At 40.8% G+C, this 17,508-nt stretch overlaps 1 protein-coding gene across 1 annotated transcript; it reads right to left on the reverse strand.

The window, feature by feature from the left end:
• Window positions 1-1,290: 1,290 nt before the first annotated feature.
• Window positions 1,291-17,508, reverse strand: LOC109475785 (homeobox even-skipped homolog protein 1-like). The gene is given in 4 exon segments (XM_019776545.1): window positions 1,291-1,670; window positions 1,673-1,784; window positions 2,582-2,748; window positions 17,365-17,508. Coding segments are annotated over 4 exon segments (723 nt in total). The 5' UTR covers window positions 17,477-17,508; the 3' UTR covers window positions 1,291-1,338.

Here is a 17,508-nt window from a genome sequence, read left to right on the forward strand (position 1 = left end):
TGAGGGGTTGAACACAACTCTCTCATCCTGACACTTCCCTGTCCTTGGTGCTGAATGACTCTCGCGTGTTGAGGTACTACGCAATGTCACTCCTTTCAATACTTCGCTGTGTCGATAAAATTGCCATTTGTAAGGCCACACCAATTTAATTTGTTGTTTCTTGGATTCGCCCTGCCCATTCTTTTCCTATTTGCAAAAAAAAGATTTTTTTAAGTTCAAAATCAACTACAAAATGCTCAATGAAAGACATATTTTGGCCCCAACGGTACGTTGAAGAGAAAGTCCTTTCCTTCCTAGTTTTTCAATGTAACAATGCAACTTTGTTTCATTAAAAGTTCAAAATCTATTGTTTTAGTTATAAACCAGCCTGGTATGTTGACTTCATGGCTCATATTGTAACATTTCCGGCTATCATGGGGTNCCTTGGCCTGTTTTTTTTTTTGCCCTGTCGCTTCATTTTTTTTTTCTGAAAAGATCCGAGAAGCAACAAATTAAGATGGTGTGGCCTAATGGTAAAAAAAAAATAATGAAAATTATCATATCAACTTACCCTAAAGTAATATGGAATGACTTAAGCCATTTTACTTTAACCAAAAACATTGGAATGACTTATCTAATATCTGTTATTGCCATTGTCTAATTGATTGGGACAAAAAGTACAAGGGGCATTTGGACAGTTTAATGTTTTATTCATCAGCTTGTATATATACTATACCCAGAACAACATTGCTATACATGTAGAAAGACATCTGAAAATGAACATCGGTATACAGTCATATATCTATATACATCATCGACGTGGAATATGATATTTCTTAAAATGCACTGATAATCCATATTTTCAATCAGACCAATATTGTTATTTACGTCATAAACCGGGAAGATCATGTCCATTATTTTCTTAATCTTTCTTTTTCATACCTTTTAGGTTTCAGTTTTCGCTTTGACTTCTTTCTCATGGTTTATTCCGATTAAAAAAACATTCAAGACAGAAAAACGTAAAACATGATACATACACTTTCTTCTGTCCTCTCGTTTTTGTGATGCCTTTTCGTTTTTCCTTGCATATCATCATACAACGCCACAAATAACATTTTGCCAGTTTATAGTCTAGAGTAGTATCATTTTGTGACATATGCATGCTGAATGTACTTTATGGGTCTTACTTTACTTCAGCATTTGTCGAAACTTGCATAAAGCATTGGCAAAATCCTGGTAGCACAGTGTACATGCATTCAACTTGTCCTGAAATACAACAAAGAAGAATACAACATCTACGCTTCAGTGGTACATGTAGTAGGTTTGCTTGAGTTCTGAAACGTCTGAAAAAACGGCTGTTCACCTCGACATGTCCTTCTGTTCTGCTTGCTTGGCTTTCTGGAAGAGGGAGAACCCCTCTGCCGTAGTGAAACCGTCCAGTTTGGGAAACTCCGCTCTCATGGCAGGCAGTGAAGACGACAAGAGAGGGTGGTCACGGAAGAGTCCATATGTGTCGGTGAAGGGGAGGGCAGGGTCCGGGTAGAGAGGGGCGTGTCTACTGGCGTGGAACAACATTTCTGCTGGGGTGGGGAAACGGAAGTACGGACTCCCCAGCATAGTTTCTAACGGACTGCGGAAGGGGGAGGGGTACGGGGTCGGTTTAGGGGGGAGCCTGAAGCCGGCGTGGGGGCAAGGCCCGGCTGTTTCGCGCCGAACCACAGGTGAGACATCGCGGGGTCCGTCAGGTGAGGCCAGGACGCCATCCTCTGACGCTTCTCCTTCATTCGACGATTCTGGAACCACACCTGGAAAAATGGAGAGAAGGAGAGAAAGAGTTACTAGAAGTTACCAGTCCGTTCCAGTGGTCGAAATCCTTTTTTTTCACTGTTCTGCAATATTGCAGAATGCCAAAATTTTGTTCTGCAATTCTGAAATACTTTCTGCAAATACACGCATATAAGTGCGGACCTAAACCCATGGCATATACACAGTTGTATGTGGGGAAATATTTCACATCTAAGTCCAAAAATACATGCAAGATTACTTAAACACAAAAGCTCTCAAACAATATCATACCACCATTGAACCCCTGGCTTGATTTTTTAGTCTGCGACATTGCAGGATAATGCAGGTCGCTTAATTTTTTCTTCTGCAATATTAAAAATGTCTCTGCAAAATGCAGACTTCAGGTGGGTATTATTCTAACACTGCGGTCACATAGTCAAGAGTTCTCCCTGTAGTTCAAGCAAATAATGCAATACCAATCAATATAGTGCCACGGTGTGCGGAAATAATGAAAATTTTATGGGGATTTTCGTGACTTATCAGCTTTTTAATTACATTTTCATATACAAATATCACTGAAAGCATTAATTTGGTGATCCAATTGTACACCATAAAAGATTCGACGTTTTCAAAAAGTCAGTTTAACTATATAGTATAAGGTAACGCAACAGTTTTCTTTGTTTTTTTTATTCTTTCTTGTCTTATACTATTCGGTGTCTTTCTTGTCCTTTCCTGTGTTCTTTCTTCCTAACATTTCGTCTTTCGTCTTTTTTTCTTTCTTTCTTTTTTATTTTTGTTGAAGCCTGGTCACATTTACCTTGATGGTTGTCTCCGGTAGATTAAGAGCGGCCGCCAGCTCACATCTCCTCGGGCGTGACAGGTAGTTGTCCCGGTGGAACTCCTTCTCCAGCCTCGCTGTCTGCTCCCGACTGAAGGCTGTGCGGTACCGCCGAACGGGAGGGGGCAACGGCCTCGGACCCTGGTCTAGAAAAAACAAGACACGCTTTTAAAACTAGAAAAGTAATATTTGTAAAACAAATGAAAAATAGTTACCTTCGCGTATGGTCTGCTCTGTTAATTCTTACTCAAAAACATTCATTTATATGTTGACCGGAGTCCCAATCCCTCCTGCTATAAAATTGCGACATGATGTAACCCAACACCAGTTACCATGGTGACAGACTCCGGTTCAGGTCATTGACCTTAATGGTTTGGAGAAGAAGAGGAAACATAACTAGAAAGGTAACATTTGGAAAGCAAACGCTAGAAAGTACAATGCGGCAAAATGTTACATGTATCTCTCTCTTTGACCAATTTCTACTCTTTCCAGTCGCCTCCCGAAGCCTGGTAGAGGCTAGGAAAAATATCTACTATTTATATGGAAGTGGCGATGGCAGAATAAGTTGTACAACATGTTTGAGTGCAGCGCCACTTTGTCTGATGTGCGACTCAAATAATTGGAAACCCTTGGCCACTTAAATTGGACTGATGCTAAACCCTCAAACTTTAACACAGTGTTGTGTTCAGAAAAATGACTATGTTGCTATAAGAATCTAAAGAATCGATATCAGTCTCTCGAATATGAGCTTTCATTTCCATTATCTTTATATGGAACATGAAACAGTACTAAAAGTACGAGAAGTTCTCTAGCGCTCTTCTAAATCTTTTTCACACCCTATTGAGCATACGCATTAATTATGCCGTAATATTCTTAACTTTGGAGTTTTCATGTATGTCCAAGAAAACTGGCACAGTCGGATATTCAGAATAGAATTAAGTCGGATTCTTTCCTTTCCTTGAATAGTCTAAAATATTCACTAATTATCTGGCTAAATAACGTATTCTTCAATTTCGATTCTAGACTTCAGTTTGATCACAGATTTGGCCTGTAATCTTGTACTAAAACATTCACTGATTATCTGGCTAAATAACGAATTTTTCAATTTCTATACTTGAGTTTAATACTTGAGCTATAACGTTGTAGTCCTGACAAAACGCTGTTCTTTATTTGATTGGTGTTGTCATGATCCGATACTTATGAAGATGACGGATACCGAGTTTTGCCCATCCCCAAGTCCCCAGCTTGTCGTTGGTATTTAGAAAATTCTGGCCCTTTTATTATGCCCGCTTCACGGTCAAGCCCCCGGCCGGCAGCAGAGCGGCCGTTCCCGGTAATGACCGCGGCGGTCATCCGTCTCACGTCACGGGGAGAGCAGGTTGGCAGCGCCCATTAATTCTGGGGGATGTTGCCCTTTAAGTGAAGTGGAACTAGTCGATGATACCATCATTTCAGCTCTCATTAACGACACACAGACGTATAAGTCTGTCGCTGGAAAGGCCAGACCAGACGATAGAGTTAGGGGTCGTCTCCAAGTCTCCTTCTCCTAGGGATAACGACATCTAAATGAACTTGGAAAACAACGTCTCCACGTCTCCTTTTTCTAAGGATAACGACATCTAAATAAGCTTGGAAAACAACGTCTCCAAGTCGCCTTTTTCTAAGGAAGACGACATCTAAATGAACTTAGAAAACAACGTATCCAAGTCTTCTTTTTCTAAGGATAACGACATCTAAATGAAGTTGGAAAACAACGTCTCCAAGTTTCTTTCTTCTAAGGATAACGACATCTAAATGAAGTTGGAAAACAACGTTTCCATGCCTCATTTTTCTAAGGATAACGACATCTAATGAACTTGGAAAACAACGTCTCCAAGTCTCATTTTTCTAAGGAAGACGACATCTGAATGAACTTGGAAAACAACGTGTCCAAATCTCATTTATTAAGAATAACAACATCTTAATGGACTTGGAAAACTAGTAGTATACTACTAGCATCAATACTCTTAGTACTTCTATTGCTACCGTATTGTATGCATGGGCCGGGTCAATCTTTCCACAACTATGGTAAATCTAAATATATTTCTTTTAATACATAATCGTAAATAATTATACATAAGGAACAAATATGGATTTTGTAACGTCTAGGGAGTTACAGAGATGATTATCATTTAAGAAATTGCCATTGTTCCGTGTATTCATCTATTTCTATTGCCCTTTGTAGTCTTTTTCTGAAAAGTATAAAGTTTTGTGTAATGTTTTAGTGAAGCATAGATGTATACAGTACTTAGGCCATGTTGATTTGATTATATGGATGACATCCTCCGGGAGCCCCAAAACTGATGCGCGCGTGCGAATAAAAAAAGTTTTGCAAAAAAAAAAGTTCTTTTCATTATGAAAGCTACGTGGTCATGAGGGTTGAGCAAATGGCACAGAATATGGTTTAGCGAATAATCTAGTCTTCAAGTTCATTTCTTTACAATTTCGTCTTTTTTCGTTTGATTTTGGCATTCTACGACATTGGTATAGTTTTTATCAATTTTTTTTGTAACTTATGGTATATTTTTGCTCATTTTGCAACTGTTTTGTACGATTTACAGTCTGGTTGAAAACTTTTTTTTTTGGAAACGGCCGAAAATTCATGCGCGCGCGGATGTCATCCATATAATCAACTCAACATGGCCTTAGCAACAAGAACAAATCTCAGTAGATACATGGGAAAGCATATGTTCCCAGCTACGCTCAGTTGGGTGTTGAATTTTCAAAAGCGATCTTAACTCGGCTGTTTGAATCCACGAGGAAGTAATCAAACATCACGTCAAGCTTATTAATGACTTGTATTTCGAGAGATTAGGAAACTGACAACGGCTTGACAGTTTAATACTCACTACCAAACAACAAAGCCAAGTTCACACATTGACCTTTCGTTCCATAAGCCTCTTCTTACTTTAACATTTCCTGGAGCGAACTTCGTGATGATTTTCATTCATCAAGAAGACAAGTGGCTTTCTTAGACGCCAAGAGGACGTGGTGACTTGTGTCTTTAAGAAAGTTTCAAGACACCTGATTTAAGACGACGTATTACTTAAGATATTTCGTCGTCTGTTGCTTTTGCTTATTTGGCTAACATGTAGGGAGTCGTAAGAAATAGAAGACAAAGATCTTTTACCATCATTGGAGGATTTTCTAACATCTAGAGAATTCTTTAATGAATTTGCCTATGTATACCATTCAGGGGTTGTCACATCTCACTGTGTACTTAAATGTGTTATTCAAGTTCTATGAGATAAATCTTTTTAACTTTCATCGTCCCAATTTCCATTTAAACTTGAACACACTGAGAAAACATCGTGTTATTGGCGAAAGGATAACGTATACTCATGCCAAGCTATGTTCCCTCCCCCCGTGGAATATATATACACCACATTAACATTACTGAGTACTTTACTTATGGACCTGTGTACGGCATAGGTACATCTCATCATTTTACCCCCGACAAGACGACGTTAGCTCCTGACAGCCGACGATGGCGCAATCTAAATTTAATGTATTTTCCTGATGAGTTCATTCCGTTCAATCCACCCTGACATTTGTTTTCGTTGGGAAAACATATGCGTATGCAATACGAAGGATGACTCGACGACAATTATAATCTCCATCAGCAAGCGTCAGTCGCCGATAAATATTCATCTATCCGCCGCGCAAACTAGTCTCCCGTCCCGCTAACGAGGAATTTTGGGATGGGAAAAGGTCATTTGGAGTTGACTAATTGCCTTCGACGCTGGCAAGTCTTAAGTGGTGTCATCGATCATCCCCACGCGGGGCTACCGAAGCGGAGAACGGCAAGCCTCGGGCGCCGGTCCCATAGGGGTCCCAAGGAGAACCTCATCAATCACGGGGCAAGCTCGTGCGGTGGTTAATCCCCAGGAAAAACAGTGAGAAAAGGGGTGAGCACCTGATAATTGGGCCTCGTGCACGGGTGACGTGCTGATATACAGTGTTTGCACGGTAGATTTCCCCCTTTAGTGTCTAATGCCTAACAAGGAACGAAGATGAGAGGACATAAATCTTGCCGTGAAGAAGCGACGTCTTGAATACGGCGGCTGGGCGCGGGAGTGGCGCCCACACACAGCCGAACACTGCCGAACTCCTCACAACCATGATTGGGAGTTGGTCGGGAGTAAGATCGAGTGTGGTTGGCTGGTGTTCGGTGAGGTCGGCTACAGGTCGGCTGCACCAGCCCAATTAATGTTTCAAAATACATTCGGGACTGGACGGGAAGTTCGGACACGGTTGTGCACTGGTCGGCTGGCGGTTGGGAGAAGATCAGCATTGTTCCAAACATTGTTGTCAGTCAAACTTGACTCAAATTTAACTCAAATTTGATTCGATTCGTCTTGAAAAGTAGGCGTGGCCTAAAATCTGGTCAGACTGCTATGTGGTGAAGACATATTGTTTTTCCTCATGTTTCTTCTCCTTCTTCTTCTTCTCCTCCTGCCATTTCTTTAAATTGATTCAACTCCTTCATTTTGGGGACAAATAAGATTTGGCATGAAGGTAGAATGGGCGCCGGCAGATACCCCAATGCGTTTTTTTTTTGTCATACAGGCTTTTAGAATGGTTTTATTTAAGCTTTTTGGCTGTGATATAGAAAATGTACAATGGCAGTGTGTTGCCTCGACGTAACACACCAGCTTTGACCGCACCTGGCCAATTGCTAGCCTCCGTAGCAGGCTTATAGAACTGGGGGTTTGGTGGTCTTCGGCTCTTTTCTGATTAGCCCAGTTAAAAAAAAACGGGGGTAATTCTAGGGTGATTCAATCAGGCCGGCTATGTTGTCTATATGCAATCAGAAAATAGCACATAAAAGATCCCGAAGACCCCAAAAAAACCCAGTTTTTGGCATGCAATGGAGGCTAGCCAATTGCTCCCAGAGTTGTCTCGTACCTGTACCCCCCCCCCCCCCCCCTCTCGGCGTTCCAAACTACCCTACATGGTCACGCCTAGTTACCGTCTGCTCGGCTGACAGAAGCCCTCACCCCGGGAGTTACCCTGGCGCACAGAACCCACCATTTATCATGATAATGATAACTATTACGAATTACGCCTAACGAAGTTGTATATTGATGCGTTGGGGGAAAATGAAGTCAGCCCGTGTCACTCTCGCCAACTTAGAGTCAATCAGATCGCGCTAATGGTTTACCTTCCCGGAGGCACAGCAGCTTCATCATTGCCAGAGTGGCTTTACTGGGGACGTTTGGAAGGAGCAAGTGCTAGCCAGCGCCAACGACAACTAAAACCCAAGGATTACGGAGAATGGATGTACAACTGAAGCTAAAAGAAAACATGTTTTCTGAGATGCCAGAGATGTTAAGCTGGCTACAAGCACAACTACTAACCATCACATTCACTTGCAACATATTCCATGTGTGCATATTGTATCGTATTTTTCGCCTGTTCTAAAAAAAAAAAAATCTTGTCCACCGAGGCTCTGGCCTGGCTCTAGGCCTGGGTAGTCCATGGTAGTTAGCGACATACGGAGCCGGTGGTAACCCTGGAGGACGGCACCCAGGCTACCGAAGCTCCACGACTCAAGAACTCAGTACATACGTACAGTGCCGATTCATAAATTCCGCAAAAAGCCAGCATGTGCCGGCTTGTCGTATACATCGCTAAGTACTGCCGCAAATTCACAATACCAGCTTTGTATTCCTGTGGTTTAGTAGCATTTTTATTTTTGGCTGGAATTTTTTTTTCGCCCGCACGCACTAGTTTGGGGGTCTTCAGAGGATGTCATCCATAAAATTAAGGGCCTTATGGACCAAACAAAAAGCTGAGATTTGTTAATCTATCGAGTGTTCTACTCAGAGTGCAGTTTCAGGTATGATGTGTGTTTGATAATAAAGTTTCACCTTTTCTTAGATCGTAAAATTGTTAGCATAAGATTGCCTTTGGGGTTATTGTGATGAAAGTAAATATTAAAGTCAATACTTTGGATTTTAACATTCACTGACAACACAGATTGACATTTCTGTGTGTTTTTACAATTAACACGTACACGAAGCAATAGACTATAAATACCACAAAATTTCAAAACAAGTTCAAAAAGTCATGTCGGGGAGCAAATCCGTTTGTGATGAGGTGAATAAAATGTCTTTAGGGGCTAAAAAAAAGGGGGAAATCAAGTTGACTGAAGTAAAGTATATCAAAACTTAGCCAAGTAAAAGCGTTGATGAAAAATCATAACAACCACACCAAAAGAAATGGACGTTAAAGGCACCCAAAGCGATTTCGGAGCAACAAAACAGGATTTTCAAACTTAAATTCATTTTCTTGTCATTTTTTCAGGTGTAGAATGTTGAATCAGTTCTATCTCATAGTATACTGATATATGTGAGGAAAAATGCGCGCGCTCCCACTAAAGTAAAACTAAGGTCGCTTGTTTTGTATCGTAGGCTGGTTCTAGCTAATTATTGGTGGTACTAAAAAATAAAGGCTCTCCTCGCGTAGCTTCTTTTAGGCTTATTTCAAACGCATAAAGTATGAAAAGATGTATAAAATGTGATATAAGAAATGACAGTAAATGTCAATATCAGACAGATTTCCTCATCCAGAATATTTTTTTTTGTTCTGCCTCCCTGAAATTGCAATGGATGTCTTTAGTGACTTTACTCCTGTCACTAAAAGGGGTGATGATGAGTCAAAGCACTGTGTATTCCTATGCTGATGGGGGCGGATATCAACACATCCATGACAATACAGCCCGTAGAATTTAGGACAATGATCGCAGATGTACCTCTGTGTCTTCGTGCTCACCAAACGTGGCAGATGGACATTTAATGGAGATGAAAATGACTTCTGTCTCCGTAAAGACACAAAGAAAGGGGCATTATCATGTCATAAACATCATCATTGTTTCCAGCGTGTCCCCTTTTCACACATCTGGGAGAGAGGAAGCTGAATATGTCCTCATGAGAAAGTGCTGTGATGATTTCTGTCTAGTCTTGCCTTTTTCGGTTTAAATATAGATTTGGAGGAAAGCTAGGCTTCTCTAGTCTCTACCAGACTAACTACGCTGGCTGTATATAGGAGAATATTTGCCAGGGGAGTTTGGCCGCCTTGTAGGTTTGATTGGCCGCAGAGGGGAAAGAAACTACCTCCCCGAGGCCGGACTCCCTTTGTCAATTTTACTCTCTTTTTTTTGCTGAATTCTACGATCCGTATTCCCGTAGAAAGGCCTGGTTGAGGTTAGGCTTCTCGTGCAAGGACAGATTTAACAGTTCCATGTCAAAAAGTGTGGGTTGTGTCAAGCAGGTGGTTGTGTGGGCAAAAGCCATATTTGATCCTACCACAAATGTGAATTTCTATATTCAACACCGGTTCCACAGCGTTCTTCTTGAAAACCGTTGTTAACGTTACAGAGAAGGTGAAGATATTAGGAGTAACGGTATAAAGCCAGGTTAAACCCCTGCATCTGTTCCGGTGACCTGCGTGACCTCCACTTGACCCCGCCAGACGCCATATTGCAAATGGCGGCCGTCCATCCGGGTCAGCAGGTGTTGTACATAGCGGAGGTGTGAACAGCACCGCGGGGTGATTATCACCGACACGTGGCCGCTCCTCCGGCCCCCAGTCTTCCCTCACTGGTCCCAAAGTAGTCATTAATGTATTATTGCCCCCCCCCCCACAACAGGGGTGTTCAGATGTTCCGTAGTAGTGTACTCTCGTCCCCAGGGGACCGATTGCCTATCATCTACCTGCCAGTCCTTGTTAGACGGCAGAACAATAATATTCTGGATGAGGAAATCTGTCAATTGCATCGTATTTTTGCCTCGCAGATATCAGTATACTATGAGAGAGTGCTGATTCAACTTACTGCATTAAAAGAAATTTTATTTATCTATTGTATCATATGTTGCCGACTCCAGGAAGAGTAGTGTGAATTGTGAACACGAATGGAGATAGTAAATAAATAAATAAACAAACAAACAAACATATACGCTACCGTAGTTTGACTGGTGAAAAAAAGGCACCGCCACAAAAAGCCTTGGAAGCCGCGATAAGATAAAAACGTTTAAAAGCACGTCTTCAAGCTCCTTGGCCAGAACAAAGCAGAAGCCAAACTTCTGCTTGGAGAGTAGAATACCTGCAGGTCATGAGTGGCGATGCAAAAACAACGGACGGGGCATAGCATGAAAACAGAGATTTAAGCAAACTTTCCGCTATATGTAAAGAAGTATTAATGGTGAGAAAATATTTCAGTAGACTTTACGACTTCGTAAAGGCTGCTGAGTGAAAGGCAATTCCGTCACCTTTCAGTGCGCTTAAATACGACGTAAATATATTCAATATCTTTACGCCTCCTTTACAAATCCGTAAATATATGGGAATATTGACTGATGACGTGGGATTTTGTATCGTTGATCTTTCACATGCATGTACATATATGTACTGTCAGCCATATGGTACATTTGGTCTTTTCGTTGGACACATGGCATCGTGTGTTTTTTTTTAGTTAACGTTTTTTCTAAACGGTTTGATTTCTAGCGTCCCTTTTAAACTTACGTTCTTCTGTACTTAGTTTACTAAAGATTGAAGATATGTATAGCTTATTTTCTTGTGGTCTAGATTTGTCAATGACAAGCTATATTTTTGTAGATATATTCATATATACAATTCACATTGCATAATAATCGTTTTTAGCAGAAAAAATGACGCGCTTGAGTGGCCTTGCGAAATATTTGGTCATTTTTCTGCGTCATCAAAATCGGCAATTGTTTACGTGAAAACGCAACGCTTTGTTCGTTATTGAAGAGAATCGTTGCCATACTCCTGTTGTACGTAGCTAGTTCCAAATCGTTTCAAAAATCCTTCAAAATCGGTTGTCAATGTTGATCCTATCCGAATATAAACTTGTGTAGACAAAATGATTTCTATCGAGATGACATCTCGATGTTTATGGTCGATCCAGGACCAATAACTTTTTGTTTTATTTTCTTGGGCGCATCAACGCGCGTCCGTCGCCACATGTCACGCACTTCACAACTCGCGGGAAGATGGAGGGCCCGTGGCGCAAACTCCCCCGTAACGTTGCCACATTTCGCCGCCAACTTCCATTCGTGGGGACGTCAAAAAGGCTAATTTGTCCATGATGAATGCGATGATTAAAGTGGTGCAGGATGGATTCGTCACGGTGCAGACGTGATCACATCTCGCGCCCGTTACAGGCGAAACTTTCCACCGCCCAATTACCAGGATAATGAGGCGGAGAAGTGGGTGGGGGGCGGGCGAGCAGCCGGGCGGGTTGGGGGTGATTTGTGGGGGTGCTTCGCGGGAATTACGGCGGGGATCGTTCAACTGACAATGTCACGGACACATTGATCAGAGCGGGTACACACGGAGTATTAAGGAAAACAATTTCGAGGTGCAGAGATTTTCGCTTAATCTATAGTGGTGGTTGTTACTTTGTATGATACTTACTATTAATATGATACAAAAGCCCAAAATTTAAGCCATCTTACTAGTATTGTGGAAGCATTAAGAAAGAGAATTACGGAGGGAATCTTTCAACTGACAATGTCAGAGACACATTGATCAGAGCTGGGAGAAGGACAACAATTTCGAGGTACAGAGATTTTCGCTTAGTCTATAGTTGTATGTTTGTTTGTATTATAAAAACCCAAAATTCAACAAAGCCATTTTACTCGCATTGCGTGGAAGCATAAAGAAAGAGAATATAAAATCTGGAAAAGGAGGAATGAAAGAAACATTGGTCAGAGCGGGTACACAAGGAGAATTAAGGAAAACAATTTCGAGGTACAGAGATTTTCGCTTAATCAATAGTTGTACGTTCGTATGACTATTATAAAAGCCCAAAATTCAACAAAGTCATTTTACTAGCATTGCGTAGAAGCATTACGAAAGAGAATATATAAAATCTGAATGGTTAATATTACCGGAAAAGGAGGAATGAAAGAAACATTCATCAGAGTGGGAGAAAGGAAAACAATTTCGAGGTGCAGAGATTTTCGCTTAATCTATAGTTGTACGTTCGTATGACTATTATAAAAGCCCAAAATTCAACAAAGCCATTTTACTAGCATTGCGTGGAAGCACAAAGAAAAAGAATATCACCGGAAAGGAGGAATGAAAGAAACATTGATCAGAGCGGGTACACACGGAGTATTAAGGAAAACAATTTCGAGGGGCATAGATTTTCGCTTAATCTAACGTTGTGGTTGTTACTTTGATACAATATGATACAAAAGCCCAAAATTTAAGCCATCTTACTAGTATTGTGGAAGCATGAAGAAAGGGAATACGGAGGGAATCTTTCAACTGACAATGTCACAGACACATTGGTCAGAGCGGGGAGAAGGGAAACAATTTCGAAGTACAGAGATTTTCGCTTAGTCTATAGTTGTATGTTTGTTTGTATTATAAAAACCCAAAATTCAACAAAGCCATTTTAAGTCCAAAACATTTGCAACGTGAGGGGTCTCTTTTACTTTTGACACTACCAGCCTACGATGCAAAACAAGCAACCGTTTTCAATTGCATCGTATTTTTGCCTCACAGATATCAGTATACTATGAGAGAGGGCTGATTCAACTTACTGCATTAAAAGAAATTGACTTCGAAGATTCAATTTTACATGAAATTACATTTGATGCCTTTAAAATGCTCAATGATTCACTGAATGATTAACACAAACTTGCATTGGTTTTGCATCATTTAGTATCTACGACAAGGGAGGCTCAAGAAATGTACATGATATATATATATATAAAAGCCCAAAATTTAAGCCATTTTACTAGTATAGTGGAAGCATAAAGAAAGAGTACATAAAATCTTAAGGATGGCTTCTAAAAAGTTACTATCAACGGAAAAGGAAGAATAAAAGAAAGATTTGAAGAGGAAAGATCAAAGATGCTTCGTTTTGCAAGCATCACAATTTGTGCAGTACACAAAGCAGCCGGTGGGGGCGCTAATCAGCACCCCATCCCCGCCAAATAAACCTCTGTGGGAAGAAATTTAAAGAGCGCCAGTTGACGCCGCACAATTTATCAGCTATGATGACTTCCTCTTTATTACCAGCTCTATTTTCTTTCGGTGACTGCGCTGACAGAGTTTGATGATAGCTCTTTGCACAACTTTACGAGGTGTCACTAGCGAAGACAGCTCTCTTCGGCTACGGTTGGTTTTCCGACAACGCTGACATTTTGCGGTTCAACTTTTGTGGTGTTGTTTTAATGTCAGCATCATTCGGAATAACGCACCAACACCGCACTCTGACATTTTGTAGCTTTACGTAAAGCACACAAGGGTTAAGTGTTACATAAAAAGAACATAAATACTGTAATCATTAAAAAGGCGTTTGCAAATTTTAAGCCAACAATAAATGTTAAGAAATAACTCAAAATGTCGTGCCATGTAAAGTGTGTAGCACCATGGGTAAGAGAATATTGAACACACACTTAAACATACCTAATATAACTAATGTTGTAATTTGACGAAATCACCCTATGCATCATACTTGATAACTAATTATTGCTTATTATATCAGATTGTAGCGGCATAATTTAACTGTTAAATGCCTCTCATTACAGGTTTGTTTGAAAATAGGAATTGACTGTCGTAAAGTCAATTATGACAACTCAGCTTAAAATTCTCTCGGAAAGACACTGTCGGAATCCTGTGATTCTGAATGCGCGGCTATGTTTACTACAGATTGTCTGAACTAGCGGTCAGCGAAAGGGCGCGAACTTTTCGTCAGTCACAGTCCAGGTCATTTTCCGTTATTCTTCAAACGGAGAGGAGTTAGCAAGGCCATCGATCAAGACCTCGTTATTAGGTAGACCGAGACATAGACGGATTCGTTACGGGGCGAGGTGACGATTGCCCCGCTAGGAGCGGACATGCGACCCGTTGATTGAGTCTGGTCGCTGGGGTGCCGTTTAGCACACGTCGTGACCCAGGACGAATATTCAGTGCGCCTGGACAAGTTTTACGGCACTTTCTTTCGTAATGTCCAGGTCGTGGCTGATCAATCTTTTCAAATGGCTTTATTCTTCGCACTCTCTAAAGATGGTGACGAAAGATGTATTTGTCTAACTAACTAGTCTCTACCAGACTAACTACGCTGGCTATATATAGGAGAATATTTGCCAGGGGAGTTTGGCCGCCTTGTAGGTTTGAAACTACCTCCCCGCGGCCGGACTCCCTTGGCCAATTTTAGTCTCTTTTTGCCGAATTCTACGATCTGTATTCCCATAGAAAGGTCTGGTGGAGGCTACTAACTAACCGTAAGACTAAAACTTCATGCGAAAGCGTTTCAAGCCAAATAAAAAGTATCACGCAATCCACAGGGTTTGTATACGTAAATACATACACTACTCCCCTGGATTCCAATCTCCCCTGTGACATTTACATATACAGCAAAGGATCTAAGTATCTATTGAGGCATACAAAAGTTACATTTGAAGTAATGTTTGTAAATTTCTTCCTATATTGTACTCATCTAAAATACTTGAGCCCATATGTTCTTTTTCAATTGGTTGCATGAAACAATAAAAATATGCAGAAATGGCAAATGTCAATATCAGACAGATTTCCATATCCACCATATTTTTGTTTGTTTTGTCGTTCTGTAACTGCATTGGATGCCTTTAAGTTTAACCTAGGACATCACTCGTTTTATCACAATTCACAAAGAGTATGGCTTTGTATACCTAGTATTTTTCCCACCTGTTAACCTTAAGAGTATACATAGGCATGAATTATATTTCTTGCTTTTGAGATATCTGTTGTGTTGTTTAAATAGGATAGCAATAAAACAATGCTTTGATTGTGAACTTCTTCCAAAACTCTGATGCTATTTTCTTCTTCCGTATTCTCAAATTCAATTTTTCTCCATTTTTTTTTTACATTCCTACATTTCAATGCACATTTTTTTTCATGAAACAAAGCGGAGTTTCTTTTTTCACGTTTTTACGCAAGAGTCATTTGTGGTGATTAATATGATATTTTGTATCTTACTCTGCTTTTTTCTCTGAAAACGAAATATTACGCTCGATTATATCAAAGTAGAACACACATGGCAAAAAAAAACCGTTACTTTTCAAACAAGCGTCAACGGACATTGCATTGTTGTGTTTCGCACATTATATCGTTCTATTATCAAAATCAATATTCTAATTCATCAGTCCGAGAGTTTATATCACATCACGAAGCAATCATATAGATCTTTTAAAAAACACATACCAATAACCGATTTGTTAAATATCATTGTAAGAAATGCAAAGTATATGTAATAGAACTTAAAAAGGCACCCAAAGTTAATTCAGGGCTGTAAAAATGGATTTTCAAAATCAATTCGCTGGTCATTTTTTATTGTAGGAAGTTAAAGCAACCCTATCCCATAGCATACTGATGTCTGTGAGGTACAAATGCGATGTCACTGATGGAAAACGGCTGATTTTTCGTATCGTAGGCTGGTTCTGATTATTAGTGGTACCAAAAAATAAAAGGATACTTCACATAGATTGTTTTTGGGATATTTCAAACGCTTTAAGTATGACAAAAATGTGCTATAGAGTGGTAGTGAATGTCAGACAGATTTTCTCATCCAGAATATTTTCTGTTTTGCCGCTATGAAATCGCACTGGATGCCTTGAAAGAAAGCGGAGAAGCTAAGGATAGGTCACAGTGTGTGCTTGTGTTGCGGAGTTGCGTGGTAGGTAGACTTTGCGTTCGGCCTCGCGCGCGCAACACGTAAAAAAGTGACCACATTACAAAGGCATCGCCCTTCCTCATCTCAGCAATGCTTTTAACCGCTGCTCCTTGATAGATGGTGTAAAGTGGACCGCATTTACCGAATACGTCCGAAAGAAATATAGCTTCACTCTATCTTTCATCGCCAGTCGGCCCTAACCCGGAAACCATTGGGCTCGTGATAAAGCTACTTTCGCCAGCGATATAAAAGGGAGCACGTCACTATCACGGGCCGGAATCTGCCCACCGAGCCGGGATGACGTTTCTCACGGTCAGGACAGGTGGAACTAGCCGCTTGCGAGCAAACCGTACACGGTAATGTTTGTTTTTTTTCAGCGCCGCTGCACCGTTGATGATTAGGGCATGCGGGCGGCGGCCGGGATGGCCATTGTGTGGGGATATTACTCTCATTACCACCAGGTACTAGACTAACGTTCAGAAAGTCAGCGGCCACTGAACCACGGGAAACACTGCGTCAACCGTAACCCCCCTCAAAATCCTGACACACCACAGGTGATGCGCACACAGCGAACAGAAAAACCACATTCTTACCTGTTTCTATGAGTGGACTTTGGAAAGATTTTGTAGGAATATAGACATATAAGTTATAATATGATGAACAAAAATAAGACCTGGCCTTATGAAATAAGTAGGAACTTAAAAATAGGTAAGCACCGTAGTTTGTAAGATACCTTAGCTATAGCGATAGTTTGGGAAAGCATATAGCATATGTTTAGACACACAGCGTAAGACTTTGTTCACATATCTATACCTGTATGTAACGTTAGAAACAATAAGACGATTCAGTGTCAATTTCCTTGTTATTCTATAATTTCCTTGGAACAAACTTAAGAAAGTGTGCTGACTACGCTTCTTCCAGAGTTTACTACGTACTGATCGATACTTGAAGACTTTACAGGTCTGTAACTCCGCCTGCATATTCATGAACGTAACAACTTCTGAAGGAGAGAGTAGCTTAAGGAACTAACCTTCTTCTCTGTTCTCGGCGTTCGCCAAGGTTTCTTCGGGAGTGTCTCCAAGATGTTGCTCCGTCTTGGAGAGATGTTCTGCCTCGGTAGAGTCTTCTCCGGTCCTCTCCATGTCTGCTGCTACCTGTTTGACACACCTGTCTG

The sequence above is a fragment of the Branchiostoma belcheri genome, unplaced genomic scaffold (genome assembly GCF_001625305.1).
Source record: "Branchiostoma belcheri isolate BF01 breed outbred unplaced genomic scaffold, Haploidv18h27 scaffold35, whole genome shotgun sequence".
Classification (NCBI taxonomy): domain Eukaryota; kingdom Metazoa; phylum Chordata; class Leptocardii; order Amphioxiformes; family Branchiostomatidae; genus Branchiostoma; species Branchiostoma belcheri.